This window comes from Oncorhynchus kisutch, linkage group LG18 (genome assembly GCF_002021735.2).
Source record: "Oncorhynchus kisutch isolate 150728-3 linkage group LG18, Okis_V2, whole genome shotgun sequence".
Classification (NCBI taxonomy): domain Eukaryota; kingdom Metazoa; phylum Chordata; class Actinopteri; order Salmoniformes; family Salmonidae; genus Oncorhynchus; species Oncorhynchus kisutch.
The window spans coordinates 29,149,177-29,176,466 of NC_034191.2; the positions used below are offsets into that span (position 1 = coordinate 29,149,177).

Below are 27,290 nucleotides of genomic sequence, written 5' to 3' on the forward strand. Positions count from 1 at the left end.
AGACTAGCAATTGGTTTTCAATAGCGGAGATATGTATAAAACTTGCGGTCTGTCTCTCTGACATTTCAACATTGTTTCAATGTTGAAATTCGATCTCCAGCTGTCCCATAGTAGCAAGTAGGGGTCAGGACGAGACAGACAGACAGGCAGCTTTTCTCAGCCAGTCAAAATCATTAATCAGCATAATGTTTATGGATATATACAACAACAAAAATCTATAGAAAACAGATAAAACGAAACAAAAGCTCCTGAACAACAGTGTCCTGAAGGGAGAGCATATTTTCTATGCCAGATGAAATCGCGTATCATTAACTCATTCTTATGAATGTATCCAAATAAATGTCACTAGAAAACAGCTTAAACAAATGCAGCTACTTTGCTGTTATTCTGGCTGCACTGTTTGACATGACTGTAAGTTAGCCGTAGTTGGCTAGTTATCAAGCAAGGGATATGAATGTTGCCAGACAGAATGGCAATAGAACATTTAGAACGAATGACTGGGTCGCGTCCATAGATACAGAACAAAAATACTTAACGACTGGGTTGTGTCTCTGGCATCCGAACCGATAGAACGAGCGACCAGACGGCTTGTGTAGCAACCATAGATTTGTATATTTGTATATCAGGATTATATCTCGTGGAAGGATGAATTAGTATGAATAAATTAATCAAAATAAAGTTTTTAATATAATTTTTAAATATAATTATTTGAATATGTTGGTAACCCGTTGTATCTCATGGCAATCACTTAAATATCTCATGGCAAACATTTAGTAGTGAATTGCATACAAGTGTAACTTCATCACTTCGTGTGCTGCACACCAGAGGCACTCCAATAGATTTAGAATGCTATAGACTCACCAGCTCCCGCCGTCTCCTGTTGTGCTATTTACAAACAAACACGTGGCTGGTTCAACTGTTCTGGAGAACTACGGTAAGCTTCATAATGTGAAATTCAGAATGCAATCGGCTTTATCTCTAACGTATTGCACAAGTTAACTTAAAAAGGAGCTACAAATAATCACATTTATTGAAAAACGTCAAATAAATAGTTTTGACTGTATTGAAAAACCATCCGTGGCCTTTTCCAAATACCCCATTATACTGTATATGCGGTATACTGCCCAAGCCTACTCAATGACCATTGAGTCTTCTGAGTGTGCAATGTTTTAAGAGGCAAGGATTACAAAGAGAGCCGATGACAGTAAACCACCCTTAGAGATAAGTGATTATCTCCCACATTTCTGCCCCTCATTCCATGGAGAGATTTGAGGGTGGTGGAAACTGGAAACATCAGTTGAAGGTTTTACCAAAAGCAAGTCAGCCGTTTAAGCAGATTCTACGTGTAGATGATCAATGGGAACAGTTTGCTTCACATTCATGCCCTTGACAACAGTGCACTGATGTCACCATCTTAGAATGTGCATCCTTCTACCTTTCCAACAGTAGGTTAATTGTTTGTTTAAACAGATGTTGTTCTGTATTGTCCCATTTCCTTCCTTTCCCAAGTTTGTGGAAACAAATTATTTACCTTCACATCAATAAATAATCGTGACTGTTTGTGACCACCTGGTGTTTCAGCACTCGGCCTAGTGTAGGGCCTATGTCTGGGGGACATGAAAAACATTAGGAAAATGATAGAATGACGGAAACAAGATAAAGGGGGAATTGGATGGTATTTGAAAAAGCTGGCACAGTGGTAACTGTTACACAACGGTCTGCCAATTATGTACTCTAAGAATTGAGTGAGTATACAGGAAATGGATGTAAGCTTCTCAGAGCTAGTGATTAATCGTGAGAGCTCTGTGCCTTGGTTAATAACTCACTGCCAGACAGATGGTGTCCGGTTGTAAAAGTTATTTATTTGCCAGTAGAGCATTCTCAGTTCTCACATTCTTTGTCTGAATTAATTAATGAATTGGTCTCTCTGTCATTTGAGCTAACCTATTGAAAAAAACAACTTTTTTTTTTTACTAGTGGGCCTTCTGTAAACTGTGTTGCGTTTCATCATACCCTCACAGGTTAATGTGAGTGAAGGGAGCGCCCAACTTGAGTACTCCCCTACCCTGCTGTCCCTCTGATTCTCTCCACTCAACTCTCAGGGAGTGTGAAGTGTGTGTGTGCATACAGATTTTTGGGAGGACAAATTCAATCAGGACCGTAGAGCAGGTCAGCTCAATGGCTGCTTACTGTTGTTCTTAAATCGATTGCCTTCTCCATGTGTCAGTCTCTATTGGCGTGTGTCATTCATCAGTAATGTGAGGACATGTCTCCCAAAGCAAACAATGTGGGGGTAGACAGAATTAAAAATTTAAATACTTGAATGGACATGAACCTCCTTATGATGGGATAAAGGTTAGCCATTGTGGTCAGGGAGTTAGTCAACCATGACTTGCCAGTGCTGTGATAAGATATTGTGTAAAATATGTATCTGTCCTATACTTTATGTTTGTTAGCCAGTTTTAGAGGAATGATTTTTTTGTAACTGCCATTATCCCAACATTCCATTCAAACAATGTGTTCAATCCACAGCCATACACTGGCTGAAATAAGTTGATGATAGGACTTAGACAAGTTGTAAATGACCATTTCTCCGTGACCAATATGGCTGCCATTTTTCCCCCATTCTGGAACTTTGACGGTTTATGACAAACTCCTCTAGTAATCTAATAGGATATATATGGGGGTAGGCCTACTGTATATGAAGGAAGAGGCTTATTTTACTTTAATACACATGACATGAATTATCTTTATCTTACTGTTCCCCATTTTAGTTGTGTTCTCCATAGAATTGGAATGAGTGGAACGTTCAAGTGATTCTATTTCTATGGTGTTTGCACTTTGTCTTCATGATTTTGGAACAGGCAAAACTGGCCTACCTTTGTCCGGATTGCATGATGGCAACCAGGTTAGACTTGGAAGGTAGTGCTCTGCCACTGATTCTCCTTTTAAGGGCTCAACTTGTGTTCACCCCTCCACACTCTTGTAGAGCATGTACCACCAGCTGGAAGCTGTCTAACCTGTTAACGCATCATAAAATGTATGCAGGCATGTTCTAACGTCAAACTAGTAACATCAACATTTTCTTCCTGTACTGCTATACTCATCATCACAAGGGTTCTAAATACAAACCGTATTGTATGATTTAACGACACAAGTTGTAATTCTGACATTGCCATTTAGCCTAGCCAGTGTGTGTTCGTGTGCGGGTATCTATCTATGTCTGACCGGTTTTATTTGGGGTGTCTGTTTTTGACCCCACCTCTAATGCTGACTCACTGATGTGTTGGCCAAGCTCTCACTGTTATTGTCTTCCCTGCCTGTGACTCCATGCACAGCCATGACCTTGTTCTCCTCTACTCTGACTCACTGCCTGACTGCCTGGCCAAAGCCACGTCTCTGTTGCCCCCTCTTCTCAAATCTTAACCCAACTCTTCCTTTTGTATAGCCTTTCCGTTCTATTGTCTAATCACCAATTCTGTCCTTCACCTCGCTCTCACTCTTCCTCTCTCACTCATCCTCTCTCACTCTTTCTCTCTCACTCTTTCTTTATTCTTTATTTCTTTATCCTCACATTACACATTAGTTCCCTATAGTTTTTGTTCTAAACTCACTCCCGCCTGCACAGATTTAATTTGTCTGCATACCTCAACTGTGAGGTCTTTAGGTCTAGTTCTGTCCTGTGTGAGTGTTACTTCACATGCTAATCGATTCATGGAGTTTACCCACATCTACGTGGTGTGTTTATCCCATCGCTCATGTTTGTACTGCAGCTTTGGGTCTCTGTCTCTGTGCCGAGTCTCTCTTGCTTCCTCCAGACCAGACTGTGGAGAGGAGAGGACAACAACCCAGGGAACATGTAGGTTCTTTGGGGAAAATCAGGGCCAAGGCCGGGTCAGCTCTGTGTGGGTGGGGGATTTTGGCTCGTCAAGTGGCCAGTGTGGAATGTTTAAGCTGGTTGCCAAGCAAACTGGTTTTGATTTACCATTACAGCGATCAGAGCAGCTTGTCACAATTAGTGGCGTCAGGAGGGAGAGAAACAAACAGAAAGTGTACTTCAAAGGGCCAGCATAGCATATCCTTTTCATGAGTTCATTCCTACCCTGCCTGATGGGTTCTCAGGTTTTCCATCCATATAGGGGTCTAATATCAATTTTAGTTCTGCTTCCTCTCTTTGTAATATCCTGTCTTTAGTAGGCTTAGGCTATTCTCTGAGAGAGTCCTCATATGTTAGTAGTCATAACATTCATCAATTGATTGTTTGGCCTCTTTCCCTTAGTCATCTTGTTCATTTGATGCCAGGACTACTACCATGCATGAAGGCTTCAGGGCTTCCCCTAGTCTTTTTCTTTGGTCGTGCTAATTCAGGGCTGTAAACTCCAAAACATTCCATTGAAACCAATAGACTCTGCATAATTTAGGCGGGGGGCAAGAGAGCTAGGTGATTATTAGGGATGCACGATATATCGGTGAACATATCGGAATCGACCAATATTAGCTAAAAATGCCAACATCGGTATCGGCCGATGTCTAGTTTAACATCGATGTGCAACCGATGTCAAAGCTTACGTGCATACCAATATAATGTAGTTACATGATGTAATGACACCACGTAAAATGTTGCGCTACACGTGTAACACAGCATTCCTAACTTAGCCCACAATGCCTGCTGTGTGGATCGAGCAGTCAATAAGTCGAGCAGTCATTTGAAAGAGTAAGAACATTTCAGCGAGACAAAGGTGAAATCCATTAACGCCAAGATAATGGAATTCATTGCCCTTGACAATCAACCGTTCTCTGTCTTGGGTGATGTTGGCTTTTGCCGTCTGGTCGAGCACCGGTACACACTACCAAGTGCGCTATTTTTCAGATGTTGCCCTACCGGAGTTACACAGTAATAACGTCACTGCTATTAGCTTCACGACATACATACTATGGCACGCCGTTTGGGTCTTTGCGTGTCAAACAATATACAGTATCACTGTCAAAGCTGTACTAACAAGTCTGCAAACAAGTAAACACCGGCCACGAACGATGTGTTTTCAATACCACATTGGTAATAAAGCATCATTTGTTCGGCTGCAATTTCTGGGGTAGCTAGCTTTAGCTTGGTACCTAGCTAGCACTAATACAACCAGCCTGAAAACAATGACCAGTAGAAACTGCAGTCATTTTCATTATTTTTAGCAATGATTTAGGAATTCTTGTGAGTAAGTATGAGCTAGGTTGCCACTGTGGTTGTTCGCCAATTGAAAATGAACTTCAGTTCATGAAAGTAAATAACTATCCAACTACTTAACTCTGTTGCTCAAAGCTAACGTTATAAGCAGCCAGCTAGCTTAATCTGGCTAGTGATGCTCGACCAGACCGGGTTATGTGTTGTGAAACTAGTCACAATAAAGATTAGGCACAATAGTGGAATTTGCGGTTTGCCTTGAAAATAAAAGTATGTCATTGACAGTGATGCAAATGAATACAAATTGTAGAATTATGCCATACTTTTATTTTGAAGGCTAACCGCAAAGTCCACTGTTGTGGCTAATCCTTATTGTGGCTAGCTTCACATAAATGGGTCCAACCGTCTTATAAATTAGGGTTATTTTAGATGATGACACCTAGCTATATAGCTAACTATATAGCTACTGAAAAAGATTATCGTTTTGCTATGTGTTGGGGAAGAACATTGTTTGCATCCATGAGCTAGCTAGCTGTCAAATAGTGTTATTTGACACGTCAAATATTGTTAAATAGTATATTTTTTGACACGCAAAGACCCAAACGGCTTTCCTTAGAAATCCTGGTTGAGAATGAAACAACTGAACGAATGAACAATGAAACAGCACAGCAAGTAAGTGAAAGAAATAGGTTTTGATTATGTTTTACTGGTAATGGGGACATACGTAAATACCAGCAGAATAACTTTTTGGTGTGTGTCTGTATGTGTGTGTAATCTTTATTTAACTTGGCAAGTCAGTTAAGAACTCATTTTTATTTACAATGACGGCCTACCCTGGCCAAACCCGGACGATGCTGGCCCAATAATGCGCCGCCCAATGGGACTCCCAATCACGGCCGGATGTGATGTAGCCTGGATTCGAACCAGGGACTGCAGTGGCGCCTCTGCATTGAGATGCAGTGCCTTAGACCACTGCGTGTGTGTGTGTGTTAACGATTTAACTGTACTAGAATGGCCGCTAAAATGTTAAATATCGGTATCATTTTTTGGGGGCAAGGAAGATATATCGGATATCGATATCGGCCAAAAATATCATATCGGTGCATCACTAGTGATTATTCTCTTCCTACATTAAACAACAGAGGATAATCAAAATGAGTGAAGTGCAGAATGCGTTAAAATATCAGCTGTAAGTAAGGCATAAAAACTAGGACTAGAAATAAAGAGAATGGCTTTGTTTTAGTGAGATCTGAAATGAAAGTAGCCTACTTCTCCTAGAATAGAACAGTGAACAGATTGTGTCTTCATAGAGAGAGAGGCAGTGGATTGGACAGAGACAATGGATGCGTTCCCTAATGGCACCCTATTCCTTATATAGTGCCACTAGGGCCCTGGTCAAAAGTAGCGCACTACATAGGGCATAGGGTGCCATTTGGGATACAACTAATCTTGCAGCCTACAGTGCCTCCACTCCTGTCTGGTCCGCAGGGTTGTCTGTGTTTTAAAGGCTCTCTCCCTCCCTGGTGGAACAGCATGCCTTGTTTTGTTTAACGCCCTGTTCCCATTTACTTACCTCCAGTTTCTTTCCAGATTCTATTTCATTGTTGGATTATTTGTATTGATTGCGGGCCTAGAGCTGTTCTATAATACTTTTAACCAGGGCCCATAGGGCTCTTGTCAAAAACTAAATTAGTGCATTATAAACAGGGTAAGGTGCCATTTGGGAGACAGCCTAGCCGGCCACACTCTCCTGGCTGTAGTATTGTGTCCCAGGCAGAAGCCATCTGTCTCCTCTCCTGTGGTGGCGTGGGTGGGAGGAGGGGGGTGGGTGCAGCACTAAACTCTCCCCTCCCTCCTAAATGCAGTTCTGTAAAACAAACATAGATGGAGTGTAGTTTCCCTGTGTGCTTTGACAGACCTGGACCCAGAGGCTGAAACCGAAAGACACACTGCCTTGATGCTTGCTTGGACTGCGGGGGCGTCCCAAATGTAACCTTTTTCCTACAATAGTGCACTACTTTTCACCGAGACCCATAGGGCTCTGGTCAAAAGTAGTGCACTATATTGGGAATTGAATTGTGTACCATTTTGGAGGCAGTCCCAGTTGCAGATAGAGACACTGACTGTCTTGCTGGTTGCTTGTTGTAGTAGCCTAGCTATGTATGTAGGAATGGTGGCACTGTGTGGCAGGTACAGTATGTGGGGCATGCGGCTAGCCTAGCGGAGCTTAGTGGCCCAGTCCCAGTCAGTCTGAGACGTGTGTCATGCATGTGCCTGGATCAACATGCCTGTCACACATGCCAAGCATGTCAGGGTACTCACTACTACTGCTGCACAGAAAAAGCTGTATGTTTGAATGCGTTTCTTTTTATTACCCTCCTGTCCTCCTGTCTGTTTTGACTGATGTATTCCCATGTTACAGTAGCTTGTGTTTTCATGGTTATGTATTGCTCCTGCTCCTGTGTGTGTGTGCGTGCGACATTGTTATGGTAGGTAGGCCAGTAGAAGCACTTGGTGGTCCGGGTCCGGTTTTCATGGTTGTGTATTGCTCCTGCTCGTGTGTGTGTGCATGTGTGTGACATTGTTATGGTAGGTAGGCCAGTAGAAGTACTTCGTGGTCCGGGGGCGTTGGTCCCAGGGATAGTCAGAGTGCAGGAGCAGCTGTTCTCCCGGCTCAGTGTTCTGAGTGGACTGGAGACTGGCTGCGTAGCTTACACTGACCCTGGCACTCAACCACACCAATACACACAGAGGATACTGTGACATCACGGCAAAATGACGCTAAACAACTCATTGTGGTGCAACACACACACACAACTATTTGGCCATGGAAAGCTCTTACAACCCCCCCCCCCCCTACATCTTACAGTGAAATGCGTACTTACAAGCCCTTAACCAACAATGCAGTTTTAAGAAAATACCCCCCAAAAAGTAAGAGATAAGAATAACAAATAATTAAAGAATAACAAATAATCATACACACATGCACAGATTGCTTGCACATTCACCCTCAGTTTTTATAGTGGAAAGATATCACATGTGTGTGCGTCTGCATGTACATGATCCCTGAAATTGCGGGAGAAGGAGAGCCTATATTCCCTCTTAGCTAGGATAGCATAGCTGTGGTTTACCACTCATATTCATACCAAGGATCCCAAAGTACCAGCCACTTTTATTAGGTTACTCCACACACATTTGTAGGTGGAAATTTAGATCTCCCAAATATAACTTTTTAAATGGTGTTAAGAAAACTTAGACCTTACACTGAATGTTTTGAATGGCATTCAGTTCATGTAAAAACATCAAGGCTAGTGCAAGATTTACAACGAGGGGTGCCCCCAACAATTCAATCCAGACGACAGGGTTGTAAAAGTTCATATAAACTTAATGTTTAAATATATATGTGGGTATCAATAACTCATTGGTGTTATTATGTTTAGAGACATTTGACTCGGGTCTTTTCCTTTTTGGAATAGATTTTGCCCATGATTCTAGATATAGGACTAACCAGTAATTTAACATTTATTTCAAATTAATATTCCCTCATTAAGTTGTAGGCTAGTGATTCATTCAGATTTTGCTGCCTGTGGTGTTTCTAAATGTTACATTAGGCATGTGTTGCTCAATTATTTTTAAATGGTTAGATTAGCTAGTTATTGCAAACATTCAGCACGAAGCGTTAGTCCTATCTAGTAAGAAGTAGGCCTGCTGTAGGGCAGGAGGCGCCTACCGGTATCTCATGTTTCTGTAACTTGATGTACAAGTACACCCCCTAGACAGACTAGTGTCTTATCTACTATAAATCAAATAAGCCTAGTAGGCTTGTATCATGAAACTTCTACATTCCAAGCAAAGGATAACAAAAAGTAGAGGGACACAATACTGTTGAATCATGTTGGGCTTCATTGCCTCATTTCTGTCCATTGAAGCGGCTGATTCCCACTGTTGACAGCATAATCATGTGCTCATCCTCTCTCCATTGGCTTTCTGCACCTTTACTCAATCACAGCATCCAAACCAGCCAGCCAGCCAGCCCCCATGAAAATCCCACGTTTACATGTTACAGCAAGCTGAAAATAACTTCCAAATTAATATGTGGTGTGCATAGACACAAATGAAAGGGACTTTCAAAAACAGGGAAAAAAATGTCAAATTGCTTGTTATGTTTAATCTCCTTCCATAAAAGTTATTTTTTCTTGTTAATGCTTTGACTTTATATGGCAAGGTGCTCTAACAATTAGCAGCAGGGACAGTGAGAACGTTATGTGGTGAACAGGGAGGCTGAATATGTGTTGTTCACACACTGAGGGGTTCCAGACCCTGACACCTTTCCCTGATGAACCCCCTAAAAAGCTTAAATACCAGCCCTTGCTAAACTGTTGAAATACCATCTTAATATCACAAACATACAGCACAACTAGTTGTTCCAGAAAGAAGTCAGGTCAGCCCATTCCCATAGGAAGAGTAACATGAGAGGGAATTGACGTGATATAGTATGTTTCATAATGTAGGCAGATCTCATCAAGGCGGTTTGGTTTCTATGGTTTGGAAGGGGTGATTGTTTCTGAATAAAAGCATGAAAGAAGAATTTAAAAAAAGTGTAATAAAAGTTGAAAGTAAGTAAGACTATGCTGTTCTCCTTTTTTGACTGATTTACAGTCTTTCTTTTTATGACTTTTCTCAACAACCTGGATCTCTCCTGTAACCGTGTTTGTTTATATCTAGCTGACTGTGTCCCTCCCCTTCCCCCTGTCTATAGGTGTGAGTAGTAATGCGGTGCTGGTCCCAGAGAGGGTGAGTGCTGTGCTGGGGAAGAACATTACTCTGGGCTGCAGGGTGGAGGTGGGCACCAACCTCAGCCTCACCCAGAGCTCCTGGGAGCGTCGCCTGCCCTCAGGCACTATCACCCTGGCCGTCTTCAACCCCCAGTTTGGCATCTCCATCTCCCCAGACTACGCCAGACGCCTGTCCTTCATGAACCCCTCCGTGCACGATGCCACCATCGTCCTGGAAGGCGTGGGTTTTCAGGACATTGGGTCTTACACGTGTAAAGTGGCGACATTCCCGTTGGGAAACACGCAGGCATCCATCACCGTCAATATACTCGGTACGTGGAACTCTTTAGACTGTGTCGGCCCTGGTCAAAAGTGGTGCACTATAGAGGAAATGGGGACATTTTGGATGCAGCCCCAATGGGCCCTGGTCAAAAGGAGTGCTCTAAATGGGGAATAGGGTGCCATTTGAGACACATACACTCTGCACCCACCATGAAGAATACAGCACCAGCTCCATTTTACCTGAATGTCCTTTCTCAGAAAATCTTCTCACTGTCCCATGAATAATCGGAGGTCAATTCAGACTTGTCCTTGATAAATATTCATACAGCTATTACTGTAGGAGCCAAATGCCTCATAGATTTACTGACTTATTATAAACAAATCCACACGTAAAGGTTCCAATTCGTCTGGAAACATTAAAGTAGCACCTTACTGAAAGTGGAAAGTGAACTTAAAGATTGTTATGCGGTCAGCATGTTTCCACCACTATAATGGTTGATTGGATTGTGGACAGTGATGAAAGCTGCAGCCAGGCTTCATGTGTATCTCTCTTGAGACCAAAGTCCCAAATAGCACCCTATTCTCTATTTAGTTCACTGCTTTTGACTGGTGAAAGTAGGGCACAATATAGGGAGTAGGGTGACATTTAGAGACTCGGATGACTAATGAGGGCTACATTAAGTACTGCTGTGACAGGACACTGCCTGACTCGACTCAGTGTCTGGGCCTCCACAGCCTTCCATTAGCCCACATCTACCTTTACTCTGTTTGAGTCCCAAATGGCACCCTATTCTCTAGTGCAGTCCTTTTGACCAGGACCCATGGGGAATAGTGTACTTTTTCTGGTGTCTGGGCTTCCACAGCCTTCCTTAACTGTGTTGTTGTTTATTGGGGGTGTTTTATTTGTTAACACTGTGAGTGGGTACTCTCCACTTCTGAAAATAATCACTGTTATAAAAACCAAAAGCTCGTAGCAGTAAAAAAAAAAAAAAGCTTCCCTTTCTTACAACGTCTTTTAGGACTCTGACGGTTGTAAGAATAAGTAGTCTGGGACAGATATTAATCTAATAAGAGGAGTTCAGTCTACTTTCAGGTAATACACCCCCCCCCCCTCTTTCTCTACCACCCCCTTCCTCCTAACCACACAAAAGGCACAGGGTTATGTTTTAATGGCCCCCACCTGTAAACAATGGAAAAGGAATAATACACCACCACCGAAACTCTGAAAATTAGAATTACCTTTTGTTTGGGATTTTTATTGCTGGCGAGGAAGTGAGAAACCTGTAGTTTTCTAAGAAACTGAGTTTCTGCTAAGATTTCTAAGAGTTAACAAGACAACACTTAAAAAGCTGCATGAATGAAGATGCCAACTGATGCTACTAGGCCTGACATTGCGGCAAACTCCACAGTCTGGCCCAGCTCCACTTTCACTTTCTGAGTTATTATTATATCATCAAACCATAAGCGTTCTTTTACTCCGGCCCAGATCTCTCTGCATAGCTCACTGTTCATGACATCAACCAATCAAATGTATTTATAAAGCCCATTTTACATCAGCCAATGTCACAAAGTGCTATACAGAAAGCCAGCCTTAAACCCCAAACAGCAAGCAATGCAGATGTAGAAGCACACTGGCTAGGAAAAACTCCCTAGAAAGGCAGGAACCTAGGAAGAAACCTAGAGAGGAAGCAGGCTCTGAGGGGTGGCCAGTCGTCTTCTGGCTGTGCCGGGTGGAGATTATAACATTACATGGCCAAGATGTTCAAACGTTCACAGATGACCAGCAGCGGCAAATAATAATAATCACAGTGGGTGCAACAGATCAGTACCTCAGGAGTAAATGTCAGTTAGCTTTTCATAGCCGATCATTCAGAGTTAGAGACAGCATGTGCAGTAGAAAGAGAGAGAGTCGAAAACAGCAAGGTAGCACGTCCGGTGAACAGGTCAGGGTTCCATAGCCGCAGGCAGAACAGTTGAAACTGGAGCAGCAGCACAACCAGGTGGACTGGGGACAGCAAGGAGTCATCAGGCCAGGTAGTCCTGAGGCATGGTCCTAGGTAGGGCTCAGGTCCTCCGAGATGCATTTGATGTTGAGCAATAACATCTTCTCTTTTCAGCTGAGTCATAAAAGCTAAAGAGAACATAACCTTGCAGAAGTGCAGTGGCATTGCAAGACTTGTTCAGGGTCAAATTGTATTGTTTTATTGTTAGAAGTTGTTGCATTAGATAGTCAAAATATCCATTCTCTATGATTTACTTGATCATCCAATGAGCCCCATAAATGCAGTGATTGGTGATCATTGTAATTATTTTAAAGTGTACTGATTGATTGATCTGTCAAAACTGTGGATTTAATGCATGGTTTGACTACTGGCCATACAGTTCAACTGTAGTCCTGGTTGGCTCGCTTTGTCAGTTGTGCTCATAGGGCTGGGCAATATGGCCAAAATATTATATCACGTATTTAGAAGAAGAAAAAAATAGACGGTAGACCGGGAATTCTATATTTGGTATTTTTATGTTTTTTCAAAAATAAACGTTATACATCTTTGAGTAGTGCGTGACCGTAGGGTAGCAACAAGGGCTGTGGCGGTCATGAAATTTTGTCAGCCTGTAATTGTCAAGCAAATAACTGTTGGTATCATGGTAATTGACCCGTTAATTAACATAAACACATTTAGGATCTCTTGTCTTCCACTCATAGCCTACAAGCCACCGATGTAGACCTTTGGAACATTTACATTTTAAAAAGTATAATAAATCCATATAATATAGACTACAGCATCACAATCAATCCATTATTTATTTTTGACAGGTCTAAAGAAATATGATATGAAGAAAATAATTAGAATCCCCCCCCCTGCATGCCGAAGCACCTCTCACTCATGATCGGGTCTTTCTTACAGGTTACAAGTGAAGACGTACATCAAATCAAAATCAAATCAAATTTATTTATATAGCCCTTCGTACATCAGCTGATATCTCAAAGTGCTGTACAGAAACCCAGCCTAAAACCCCAAACAGCAAGCAATGCAGGTGTAGAAGCACGGTGGCTAGGAAAAACTCCCTAGAAAGGCCAAAACCTAGGAAGAAACCTAGAGAGGAACCAGGCTATGTGGGGTGGCCAGTCCTCTTCTGGCTGTGCCGGGTGGAGATTATAACAGAACATGGCCAAGATGTTCAAATGTTCATAAATGACCAGCATGGTCGTATAATAATAAGGCAGAACAGTTGAAACTGGAGCAGCAGCACGGTCAGGTGGACTGGGGACAGCAAGGAGTCATCATGTCAGGTAGTCCTGGGGCATGGTCCTAGGGCTCAGGTCCTCCGAGAGAGAGAAAGAAAGAGAGAATTAGAGAGCATATGTGGGGTGGCCAGTCCTCTTCTGGCTGTGCCGGGTGGAGATTATAACAGAGCATGGCCAAGATGTTCAAATGTTCATAAATGACCAGCATGGTCAAATAATAATAAGGCAGAACAGTTGAAACTGGAGCAGCAGCACGGCCAGGTGGACTGGGGACAGCAAGGAGTCATCATGTCAGGTAGTCCTGGGGCATGGTCCTAGGGCTCAGGTCAGTTGAAACTGGAGCAGCAGCACGGCCAGGTGGACTGGGGACAGCAAGGAGTCATCATGTCAGGTAGTCCTGGGGCATGGTCCTAGGGCTCAGGTCCTCCTCCGAGAGAGAGAGAAAGAGAGAATTAGAGAACGCACACTTAGATTCACACAGGACACCGAATAGGTATATCGGGGACACGACTGCGAGCGTCTTTTTATTTTTTTTATTTTTAATTCCCCCCCCCCCTTTTCTCCCCAGTTTCGTGGTATCCAATTGTTAGTAGCTACTATCTTGTCTCATCGCTACAACTCCAGTACGGGCTCGGGAGAGACAAAGGTCGAAAGTCATGCGTCCTCCGATACACAACCCAACCAAGCCGTACTGCTTCTTAACACAGTGCGCATCCAACCCGGAAGCCAGCCGCACCAATGTGTCGGAGGAAACACTGTGCACCTGGCAACCTTGGTTAGCACACACTGCGCCCGGCCCGCCACAGGAGTCGCTGGTGCGCGATGAGACAAGGATGCCCCTACCGGCCAAACCCTCCCTAATCCGGACGACGCTAGGCCAATTGTGCGTCGCCCCACGGACCTCCCGGTCGCGGCCGGTTACGACAGAGCCTGGGCACGAACCCAGAGTCTGGTGGCACAGCTTAACCACTGTGCCACCTGGGAGGCCTGACTGTACGCGTCTTCATCCAATTCTGAAATGCTTATTCAAGATATTGGAAGAACTGTCCACATTTACTTTTCGTCAGCCAACAAGATGAGTAGGCCTAACGAACAGCAAAAGCACTAGCCTATGTCAATCTACTATCCCCCATAGTACAAAAGTTGACCTATTCTGTGCAGAAATAAATATTCCAAACATAGTCTGGGACAGTTGTGGGATGCTATAGATCCCAAATTAATACAACCACTAGCATAAAAAACCCTGTTTTAAGCAGTGAGCCTGATGCAACAGATGAGAACGCTTAGCTTAGTGTTGATAAACTATTAGGATATTTATTCACATTATAATCGCAGCAATGTGCTCATGACTGTAGGCTATAAGCGTGAATGTTCCATTAGAAGGAAAACACAATTTTCACAAAGTGAACACAAATGTGATTATGCATGTAATGTTTTTATTATAAAGGTGTATTTTTATGATGACAATTATCTTTCCCAAACTTGAAACTCATGCGCTGCGTATGTGTGCCAGTTAGGCTCTACACCCAATGTAAAGCGGATTAATATGCTTCATTTTAAGAATTTAGTTGTGATATAAACCTTATCAAAACATATAGGCCTATGGGCTAGGCTACATGAGGTGTGCGACTAGGATTTGGAAAAAGTCGCATAAAAAAAATAATGTGCTGTTTGCCTTAAGCTGGTCATCATTCACAATTGATAATATATCATTCGCAAGTGATAGGCTAATATTGTCACCCATCACACTATTCTTCATTTAATCTTCTCTTTACATATACTAAATAATATATGTGTGAAATATGTTTTGATTTAGAATGGACCATTATTATGCACCTGTCTCGAAACAGGGGCAGGGGAAAAATACATGTCATCTATGCACTTAAATAGCGAATGGAGGAAGCTTTTCTCGTGGTTCATTTTCATGCCAGCCAGGTAGGCTATACTTCTGTTTTAAAGAGAAGCAATGTGCTTAATATTAGGAAGGTTGAGAAATAAATATAATAGACCTAGCCTATAGAAAGCTGATGGGATCCTCTTTTTAATAGAGGCCTTCACTCTGTTTTCTCACGCAATTGCATAGCCTATAGAAATGTTGTGCAACAGGAGCCAATGGGCTCTCGTGAAGTGTTTGATTCGATTTTTGATTACATTTGCATTGATGTCAGAGTGATTAGAGGGACAGTAGAGTGCTGAGTACCAGGCAGTTAGCAAGTTTGGTAGGCTACTAATGACCATCAGCAGCATCAGAACTGGGAGAAGCCTAATTACCGTGACTAAATGATCACATGGAATTTGACTACCATCATGACTCGTGACCACTGGTGTGGCAGTAGTACGGTCAACGTAATAGCCCTAGTGGCAACACATACATTCTAAGTGATTGCAATGGGTCTTTTTCCGTTCTGATTGTTTTATAATGTTAAATTCAACCCCAAATTTTATTTTTGCATTTTCATATATTTTCTGCATTTCCTGCACTCATTTGAGATCATTTCCATACTGCCACGAAGGGCTGCACGATATGGGCAAACACTCTTGTCCTTATTTTTAACCAAATTGTCACGATCATCTAAAGAATTAACGGACCAAGGCGCAGCGTGCATAGAGCTCCACATGTTTAATAAATGAAACTCACCAAAACCATACAGAACAAATGAAGCAGTGAAGTAAATGCAGTGCTCAACAGCAACTACACGAAAACAAGATCCCACAAAAATCCAGTGGGAAAAGGCTGCCTAAATATGATCCCCAATCAGAGACAACGATAAACAGCTGCCTCTGATTGGGAACCATACCAGGCCAACATAGACATATAATAACCTAGATAACCCACCTTAGTCACACCCCGACCTAACCAACATAGAGAATAAAAGGCTCTCTATGGTCAGGGCATGACACAAATGTTGCAATTTCTATTTGACTTGCGATTTAGAGCAAAACCCTTGGGTGAACTGTTGTAGTCATGGAAATACAACGATTACACTAATTATATCGTTATAATCTAATAGTGGGCACTTTGTCATGTCAAACAACACTGTATTCAATGTATAAAAATGCCAGGGAGGAGTTATTGTGACAGGGTAGGAACAAAAGTGTTTAGAAGTGTTTCCTAGGGGACCCTATAATCTTTGGCTACATTGAACATTTTCTCTTAGCTACTTCATGCAGCCCAAAGCAGGTGGTAAACTCCATCTAATGCAAAATAAATTGGTAACAGCTATTTGATGTGGCTAACATATTCATATTCATTTGCATATTCCTCTTTGATTTAGATACTGTTACACAAACAACATGCTGATTTAGGTCTACACCATCACTAGTATTATCAGGCTATATGTATGTATAGCTAATTACATTTGTTCTGACTCAGTGCATTTATTAGCTAACTAGCGATTAGCATTAGAGGCTAACAAGATTTAGGCACAACTTGCTAAAAAAAGACAAACTAGCTATTTTAGATGTAAGAAACACAATCTAATAGTGTAATTATAGAACGCTAGTGGATTTATATAAGGAAGCATTGTGAAAACAGCATAGTTTTCATCAACATTGTTGCATATGCTGTATTGATTATGCAGACTGAACGCAAGTGTCTGTCTCACATTTGAGGAACAATAAATGCACTCCTTGAGGGATGGGGCAAAGCTTGGTTTGTGTGGAAAGCAGCATGGAGAGAGAGAGCGGAAAGAGATGATTCAAGTAGCAAAGTAAACTATGAAAATTGATGGTACACACGGCATATCACATTTAACAAACCAAACATTCAAATAATTTTTATAGAAGGTAAAGTAAAAATCTGAACCAGTCCTTGCATCAATACCGGTATATCGTAAAATATGGTATACCGCCCAACCCTAGGTGTTTATCAGAGCCTATAGCCTCTCCAAATTAGCACGTCCGGGGCTTTGAACAAAACGAAGTCGTCTCTAACCAATCTGAATATCAAAGCCAATGTCAATTTTTAAAACCACCGCTTTATCCACGTGTGTTCTGGCTCTAGCCCAACCCATTGGTTTCTGAACCAGTCAAACTCCCCCAAATGTGTTCACATTCAGTGAAGGGTTTGGGAGGTCTCAGATCCAGATTCATTGCAGAGAAGAAACTAACGTCAGAGGGTGTGGCATAGCGTTTGGCTGAAGCAAGGTGTCTGGGTAGCCAGGCAATAGATTCAGATGAGTAATGATGGAAAAGAAAGGCCGCCTGACTGCTCCCTGAATCATAGATTTAAACACTAGAGCCAATTTGTGAAGTGGAATAGCGCTTTCCAGCCTCTTTCCCTCACCTTCCTGCACTATTGCAATTCCACAAATACACAACATGTGTAGCATCAATTTAGCAAAATATTTAATTACACATTATCCAAACAGATTGTTGCATGGAAGCCTTTAGTCCTAGCGTATTTACTTCACACAAAGTCGCCATAAATTCTAAATGCACACATAATTGACACTGCCGGACTACACACGCAACAAAAATACAGGAAACACCTACAGTATAGACTATCCAAGAACGTGTCTCTTTGAGCAGTCATTGTGACTCTTCAGACAGTCACACATTTGATAGGCCTATACACAATCCACTACATGGGTATCTCTGTCACAGACATGAAGTCTGTTAACAATTCAGAGAGGCATGAGGAAAATGTAGTCTTCTCCTGTCCTAGAGCCTAGGCTATTGAGGAAAATGTAGTCTTCTCCTGTCCTAGAGCCTAGGCTATTGAGGAACATGATAACGCTCATAATTTATGAACGGCCTGTTTCGCAATTCACAACGTAATTGGCGATCAAAGATAGAGTAACTATCATTACTAAATATCATCAGTTTAATTTGCTCTTATTTGGAGAGAACTTTGTCATAGTGACCATATCTTGGTTTTAAACACTTTAAATGGGCACTTCCGATTTTTGCGGTATTTCCCGGGACTCTCGGGATAAATATACATTTTTCCCTGTATTGAAGCTTAGTAGGAAATATTAATCCCTAGTAAAACCCCTACTGGCTGTCAGCGTTGACAGTTAGTGATTGTGAGAGGTGTCTAATATTTAGTATGTCTGTCGGTGCACTAGAACAGTTCAAGTTGTGCTTTGTGGAACAGGTCGAGTGCTATATCACAGCGGTCACTTTCCTTTCACGTGGATCTAAAGCACTGAATATCAGCACACATTAACAGCAACCCACCTCCCCAGCTCAGGACAGGACACCACACAATGAAACAGAGACACACAACAGCACTGAGTATTATGTCTGACATTGGTCTGTGTTAAACTGTTTTCCAATTCATTATGAACCATATTAGCAAGCCATGAGTAGTAGGAGCAGTTTCAAAGTACAGCATTTACAACACAAAATCCATTGTTTTGGTTTAGGAGGAAGGGAATGGAGTTCAAACAGCTTCATGGAGATGCTCCAAAAGGCACTCTAATAGAGATGTCTTGGTCGATGCTGCACAATAATATTGCTTTCACAAACATCTCTCGCAAACATCTCCAGCACAATAACAATACAAATAGTTGAGTTCCCTCCAAAGTGCTGCTATAGTATCAGATTGCTTGGCTCATCATTTTTTAATAGATATCTGTGAAATGCAGGGATTCAATCTGTGTCTGGCAGCAGCGTGTGTGTACCGTGGCCACTTCCTCCTGTCTGTCCACATCTCCGTCCCTGTTTTATGTTGCACATTATTTATTCATCTTCATATACAAAATATCAATACTCATTTTGTAATCTATTCTCCATTCTGTTTTGTTATCTCTCTGCATGCCCTTTTCTCTCTGCATGTTTTCTTTCTCTCCTTGTGCCTCACTGTCTCTCCTCTCCCTCTCTCGCTGAATTTTTTGTTGTTGTCTGTATGTATATCGCCAATGCTGCGAAATGAATTGCAACATTGGAAACATTCTAGTGTTCTCATCTCTCTCTTTCCCTTAGTGGAGCCCAAGGTTTACGTCTCTGCCGGCTCAATGGCCCTGGTGGATGGTGGTAATGAGTCGGTGGCAGCCACCTGCATAGCGGAGCGCGGCCGGCCTGCAGCCGAGGTGTCCTGGGAGACTGAGCTGTTTGGCCGCTCTGAGGTCCAGACGCAGGACGAGCCCAACGGCACCTATTCCACCCAGGTACAAACAGAACAGAGCTCCTGCTTTGACAACACACCACAGTACCGACATATTGTGTTCCAAATGTCAGCCTATTTCCTATATAGTGCACTACTTTTGACAAAGACCAGTTTTGGTCAGTTTTGCAATCACCCTCCTCATGGGGTGTGTATATATATAGAGAGCTCACACTGACACTCTTTAAACATGTTTAAATATTTACATGTCTAACTAAATGTCGCCTCCACCACCCAGGTGCACTATGTGTTGGAGCCACGGAGACACTCCCAGGGCCACACCCTCACCTGCGTGGTGCGCCACCCGGCCCTGCAGACTGAGTTCAGGATACCCTACGTGCTCGATGTGCAGTGTGAGTGTTGTGGGGGACCAGGTCGTACAGGACAGCAGAGCAGTAGGGTCATTGAAATAGAACAACTAGATCAGCTTTTTCATGGTTTGTATATAGAGATGAGTGCCACCATTACAAGGAGAGGGATAGCTAGCTATCTTTGTGTTTTGTTTGAGAGTGGTTGTTGTGCTGATAGGTGGGCTTTGTGTTGATGATCTGTCTTGCCTCAGTTGTCTATCAGCGACAGCTGCTGCTCATGTTGTTTCAGCATATTCTCTCTGACTACATAAACATTTAGACAACTGCCACATGTATCAGTGAAGTGATGCTGTCTGTATCTGATCTATAACCTATCATACTGCTAGCCTGATTTACAGTACAGTTTGCACAGAGAACGGACTGACTCCCTGTCTTCCCTCTTTTGCTCATAAAAGGGCCATTAAGGAGTCATCTTCATTTTATAATCATTGATGCATGCTTCCTTGGCAAGCTGAACTGGTGAATAGTGGGTAGTATCTATTTTGGACTATGTGAGTGCAAGCTAATGAAGGCGTTGTATGAAATATTGATCAAGCCTCAGCAGCAGCAGGTGGAAGAGAGGTAGGGGGAGGTGGGGGCAGAAGGGGGGAGATGCAGAAAGCCGAGGTTAGGAAGAGAAAGGTTTGTAGCTCAATAAATCGTGTCAAATGCAGAGGCAGGGGATTTTGAGTGCCAAAGAAGCACAATTTCACCATGAACAGAGTGCAAAGGTCAACATGACACACTGATAACGTCTTGTTCCCTGCCCGACCGTGTACTGTAATACGTTTTGCCTGCTCACGCTCCAGAGAAATCAAAAAGGGGAAATTGGATACCAGAGTCATTGTTTACAGTTATTACAGTACAGCCAGTGGTATCTGTAATAGCTCTGGTAGTGGCTGGTTGTGAGCTGCTGGAGAGAGTGGATTATTACCCCTATATCTCCACGCTCTGACCTGTCTGAAGTAGGCTGTGCCTCTCTGTCTGTCTGTCTGTCTGTCTCTCTGTCTCTCTATCTGTCTCCCTGTCTGTCTCTCTCTCTCTCTCTCTCTCTCTCTCTCTCTCTCTCTCTCTCTCTCTCTCTCTCTCTCTCTCTCTCTCTCTCTCTCTCTCTCTCTCTCTCTCTCTCTCTCTCTCTCTCTCTCTCTCTCTCTCTCTCTCTCATGCGTTGATTGTTTTCTAGGTTTCACACAGCCAACAAAATCCTTCAATTCTGCTTTTTCATTTTGATTATCACTTGTTTTGATTGTATATTGCTTGCTTTTTCCTCCTGGGGGAAAAGCTCATTTGTCATCACTGTACTGCTAGAGGTCACATTGGCTATTGTGTAGAATGTACAATGCACTCTAGGGTATTTTCTTTTAAATTAATCTCCTGTTTTGTATAGAAAGAATATTGTGTTATTAAAGGATCCTGATCATAGTGTATCTTGTACAATAGGCCTATATGGTATGTACCCTAGTCTACTTTATTACAAAGTAGCTACAGTAAGTAACTAATAATAATAATAAGTGTTTCTCAGTCGCTTTGGTGCATTTTTCACATCATCACTAACATGTGCAAAATAATAAGTGCATTTCTCAGAACAATTTGTACAAACTGCAATATACAATAGATATGTTTCTAAAGCTAGTCAGTCACTAAAAATCCTTAGTACATCTCTCAAAAGTAAATATTCATGCCAATGATCATGTCAGTGTCATCAGAATGATAAGTCATTGAGTTATTGTTCACGAACAAGGTCCCCAAAATGTTTAGGCATGTTGTCAATGTAACTGTGTACTTTGACAGTATTACCTGATGTAAACTTAAGCTACAGTTTGGATGACAGCTACTGTATTGAAAATGCACAAGGCTGCACTTCTATGGCATATATCAATTTCAACAGTACTATTTACATATTACTGTATGTGGGTTATTGATTGAAAGAGACTGGACAACCCAAGGGGCACAAAGGGAAAAAAACTAAATTAGAAAGAAACACAGGAAACCACCCCTAAGGCACAACTTTGCCCGCAGCACTGTTGTGCTGTCTCTACACATCCAGACATTCCTGTCTGTCGACCCACATATTCTTATCCACATCACACCAGATTTTTTCCCTTCCAATGCAACGTGGAAAGAATCTTTTGGAATGCCTTATCCATCCTCTGCAGGCGTCTACATGCTGCATACATTGCAGCCAGCAGGGTCATCTGTGTGTGTGGCTGACGATCGTACACCTTCCACCTCCATGCTGAAAAGAACTCCTCAATTGGGTTAAGGAATGGTGAATAAGGTGGGAGGAATTCTATGAGCATCCTCGGGTGGGTCACAAACCATTGCCTTATGATGTTTGATCAATGGAAACTCACATTATCACAAATGACCACATACTTTGGCAAATCCTCTCTAAACAGACCCCTCTCATCATCAGGGATGAGAGTCTCTAAAAAGTTGAGTAGATGCTGGGTGTTGTATGGCCCTATAAGGGGGATATGGGTTAGGACACCATGCTCCGAAATAGCAGCACACATGATGATATTTCCTCCCCGTTGGCCTGGCAAATCCACAGTAGCTCTGTGACCGATGATTTTCCGACCCCGCCTTCTGCATTTGGTCAGGTTGAAGCCAGCCTCATCCACGTATACAAAGTTGTGAGAGGGTTAACTTGATTCCAACTCCATTATACGCTATATCCCAGAACACACAGTTGAATTTGTGTTGGTAAGGAAGAGTGACATAAAATGTACATATATTGCATGTTCCTTCCACAGCAATGGAAATGTGTGCAGTTTATGCTTACTGTACTATGTATCACTATAAAATGTTGCTGTAAAGTAGTTACATAGATATATGTTTTACCTGTACATACTGGTACCGTAGCTCCTTAACTCTGTCCTCATTCCTTTGGAATGGTACACGGTACAGCTGTTTCATACTCATCTGGTTTCTATGCAGCACCCTTTCGATGGTTGAGATGCTAACCGTATGGATGTTTTCAAAGACATCGTTGTCTTCTATAATGGTCCTTTGTATTTCTCATGGCATTGTTTGCTCGGACCATGGTGCAAATAGCCTCCTCCTGTTGAGGTGTGAAAAGGGCTCCTCTGCCACTGGTTTGAGGTAATCTTGCAGTCCTATGTGGGGAAAAATGCAGTGATGCATCGCACACTTTCACATAGACAAAAACTATGCGAACACACATTTTACTGTAAAACATACAGGTGGGTGCATGTAAGGTGCAGTATGTATCTGTATAGAGTATATTTCTGTATGCTGTGAAATACAAGTGGACTACTGTAATATGACGCATTGTAGGAAGTATACAGTATACTGCTTATATACAGTAACAGTGCACTGTACATTGATGGACATACCTGTTCTCTCTTTGAAACGTTTGAACTATTGAGGACACGGTTGATCTCCCAATATTCGGCTGCACCCTTCGACCCGCCTCAGCCATTGTAAGGCCATGATTGACAACATGGTCTACAATAGTGGCCCTTATGTCATCAGATATGCGCCTATGTCCTCTTCTGCCTCTTCCTCTGTTTTGCTTTCCACCACACATCCTTGCTCCTCTTCTTCCTCCTCTTGGCTGTTGACCCTGTTCGTTTCCTAGTCCATCCATTATTGGAAAATTGCAACTCTGTGTTGTGGTCTGTCTATATATGCTTGCCAATTGATTCTTCATGAGATGCACCTTTGAGCAATTTAGACAACTGGTTGATTGTTGGTTGAACTAACACTTTACATTCCTTCATGAGTGAGGGTAAATTTCACCTGCACGATTCATCAATTCACGTTTTTGTACAAAAGGTCTAATAGAAATGTGTAAAACTATGCTTGACAGTTTATGACAAATAGTTCAACAATTTTGCATGTAATGGCTTATGCAAGGAACTAATGCCTAGATGTTTTGAGGGGTAAGACTATTCAACTGAGAACCATCTACTATATTTTGATCAAAATGACATGAGCAATTGATAATGTGGAAAAAAGCTGACACTTGTACATTATCAATTGCAATTTGTTCAAAGGAATAAGAAATTGCTTTAATGATGTGCACAAGTAGTATCAAGTAGTATCAAGAATTGCACTTTTGATCTAAGAAATGCACCAAAGCGACTGAGAAAAACTGTAATAAAGAATAATAAGATTGTAGAATAAAGTTATTTTCATAGATATTGTGCTTCTTTTCCAGTTGCTCCTGAGGTGACGGTGGTGGGATATGATCAGAATTGGTTTGTTGGTCAGGAGAATGTGAAGCTGGACTGTGGAGCCAAAGCAAACCCACCTGCCCACCACTTCTCCTGGACCAGGTCAGGGTCCTCTAGCTAGCAGCTTACCCACCCACTACACCCCACAACATGCTATACACAAACCGCATCACAAATAGCACCCCATTGGTCAAAAGTAGTGCTCTATAATGGGAATAGGGTGCCATTTTGGACGCACCACTACTGTGATCATTGCTGGCTAGTAATATCCAGATAATGTTTGTATCCCTGTGTTTGTATATTCTTTACAGGTTGGATGGGCCGATGCCTGACGGTGTGGATATAGTGAACAACACTTTTAGTTTCACTCGTCCTCTGGAGAGAAATGACTCTGGACTGTACAGGTGTGAGGTGTACAACGACATCGGTCCACGCAGTCATGACGTTCACGTCTGGATACAAGGTGAGAGAGTATGGCCTTCGTTAAACCCTTCAAACAGAGTTCTCCCACCATGACACCAGAGGAGAAAAGAGCAGCATAAACACACACTATCAGCACCAAAGGTTCAAACTGTTGTGGTTATGACAACATTAGATATCTGTGATAAGAGAGGTAGTGTTTCACGCTGTTTGTTTTTGGGAACACAGTATGCACTAATATGCAACAATATGCCTGCTTGTCAATGGGACCACAGTGTGCAGACATTTAGCCCTTTTTTGTTTATCTTGTTTGTTGTCCAAGGTTATTTGTCAGGGTTGGACACAATGAATTACATACAGATACAGTAACAGACTCTAGTATATTCCCTCCTCATGAAATAGGATGTGTGCTCCATGCTCTGCTGTAAGAGCTGCATGGAGATTCCATTCTCTCATCAAGAGATTACTAATTCTATTTACTTTAATTTAATACACATTAATTAATGTCTGACTCGCGAAACATACAGAGGATTTCCCCCCCCAAAGCTCTCAACATCGTTTTTATAAATTTGGCCTCACTTGGCTACGGTACTGGGCTGTTCTGATGCAAGGGAACACTGCTTGGAGAACACACAGCCAGCAGCTTCCCCATCCCTCCTCCTCTCCCTCCTCTTGTCTCCCTCTCCTCTCCCTCCTCTTGTCTCCCTCTCCTCTCCTCCTCTTTTACGTTTGGCTCCTCTATTATTCTTTAGGTATGGAGCATGAGAACTGTGCTCCCCATTTTCCTCTTTCTTCTAATCTATATCCAAACATAATGACTGCTACTCTTAGACACATTCATCCAAGGCATACAATCTCTCTGGTTTCTCACTGAGAGGAGAGCGGGAGAGCAGGCTGGAGGAGCTAAAGCAGGCGGTCAAATCAAATTGTATTGGTCACATACACATAGTTAACAGATGTTAATGTGAGTGTAGCAAAATGCTTGTGCTTCTCGTGCCGACAGTGCAGTAATATCTAACAATTCCACAACAACTACCTATTACACACAAATCTAAAGGGATGGAATAAGAATATGTACATATAAATATATGGATGAGCGATGACCGAGCGGCATAGGCAAGATGCAATAAGATACAGTATATACATATGAGATGAGTAATGTAAGAGATGTAAACATTATTAAAGTGGCATTATTTCAAGTGACTAGTGATCCATTATTAAAGTGGCCAATGATTTGAGTCTGTATGTAGACAGCAGCCTCTCTGTGTTAGTGATGGCTGTAACAGTCTGATGGCCTTGAGATAGAAGCTGTTTTTCAGTCTCTCGGCCCCAGCTTTGATGCACCTGTACTGACCTCGCCTTCTGGATGGTAGCAGGGTGAACAGGCAGTGGCTCGGGTGGTTGTTGTTCTTGATGATCTTTTAGGCCTTCCTGTGACATCGGGTGCTGTAGGTGTCCTGGAGGGCAGGTAGTTTGCACCCGGTGATGCGTTGAAGAGCCTTGCGGTTGAAGGTGGTGCAGTTGCCGTACCAGGCGGTGATACAGCCCGACAGTACAGTTGTGGCAAAAAGTTTTTAGAATGACAGAAATATTAATTTCCACAAAGTTTGCTGCTTCAGTGTCTTTAGATATGTTTGTCAGATGTTACTATGGAATACTGAAGTATAATTACAAACCTTTCATAAGTGTCAAAGGCTTTTATTGACAATTACATGAAGTTGATGCAGAGTCAATATTTGCAGTGTTGACCCTTCTTTTTCAAGACCTCTGCAATCCGCCCTGGCATGCTGTCAATTAACTTCTGGGCCACATTCTGACTGATGGCAGCCCATTCTTGCATAATCAATGCTTGGAGTTTGTCAGAATTGGTTTGTTTTTGTTTGTCTACCCGCCTCTTGAGGATTGACCACAAGTTCTCAAGCTTTTTTCCGAATGCCCCAAACAATCGGAAAGGGGATTCATCAGAGAAAATGACTTTACTCCAGTCCTCAGCAGTCTGTCCCCAAAGTTTTTCCTGGAGAGAAGTGACTTCTTTGCTGTCCTTCTTGATACCAGGCCATCCTCCAAAAGTCTTCGCCTCACTGTGCGTGCAGATGCACTAACACTTGCCTGCTGCTATTCCTGAGCAAGCTCTGTACTGGTGATGCCCCGATCCCACAGCTGAATCAACTTTAGGAGACAGTCCTGGCGCTTGCTGGACTTTCTTGGGCACCCTGAAGCCTTCTTCACAACAATTGAACCGCTCTCCTTGAAGTTCTTGATGATCCGATAAATGGTTGATTTAGGTGCAATCTTACTGTCAGCAATATCCTTGCCTGTGAAGCCCTTTATGTGCAAAGCAATGATGACGGCACGTGTTTCCTTGCAGGTAACCATGGTTGACAGAGGAAGGACAATGATTCCAAGCACCACCCTCCTTTTGAAGCTTCCAGTCAGTTATTCAAACGCAATCAGCATGACAAGAGTGATCTCCAGCCCTCGTCAACACTCACACCTGTGTTAACTAGAGAATCACTGACATGATGTCAGCTGGTCCTTTTGTGGCAGGGCTGAAATGCAGTGGAAATGTTTTTTAGGGATTCAGTTCATTGCATCGCAAAGAGGGACTTTGCAATTAATTGCAATTCATCTGATCACTCTTCATAACATTCTGGAGTATATACAAATTGCCATCATACAAACTGACGCAGCAGACTTTGTGAAAATGTATATTTGTGTCATTCTCAAAC

At 42.4% G+C, this 27,290-nt stretch overlaps 1 protein-coding gene across 1 annotated transcript in view; it reads left to right on the plus strand.

Annotated features, from left to right (window-relative positions):
• LOC109909108 (nectin-3-like protein) overlaps nt 1–27,290 on the plus strand; it is a 75,379-nt gene that overhangs the window by 39,772 nt on the left and 8,317 nt on the right. The window contains exons 2-6 of the mRNA XM_031796223.1: nt 9,936–10,283; nt 19,409–19,593; nt 19,828–19,942; nt 24,126–24,243; nt 24,453–24,604. Coding sequence (XP_031652083.1) covers nt 9,936–10,283; nt 19,409–19,593; nt 19,828–19,942; nt 24,126–24,243; nt 24,453–24,604 — 918 coding nt within the window. The remainder of the gene's footprint in view (nt 1–9,935; nt 10,284–19,408; nt 19,594–19,827; nt 19,943–24,125; nt 24,244–24,452; nt 24,605–27,290) is intronic.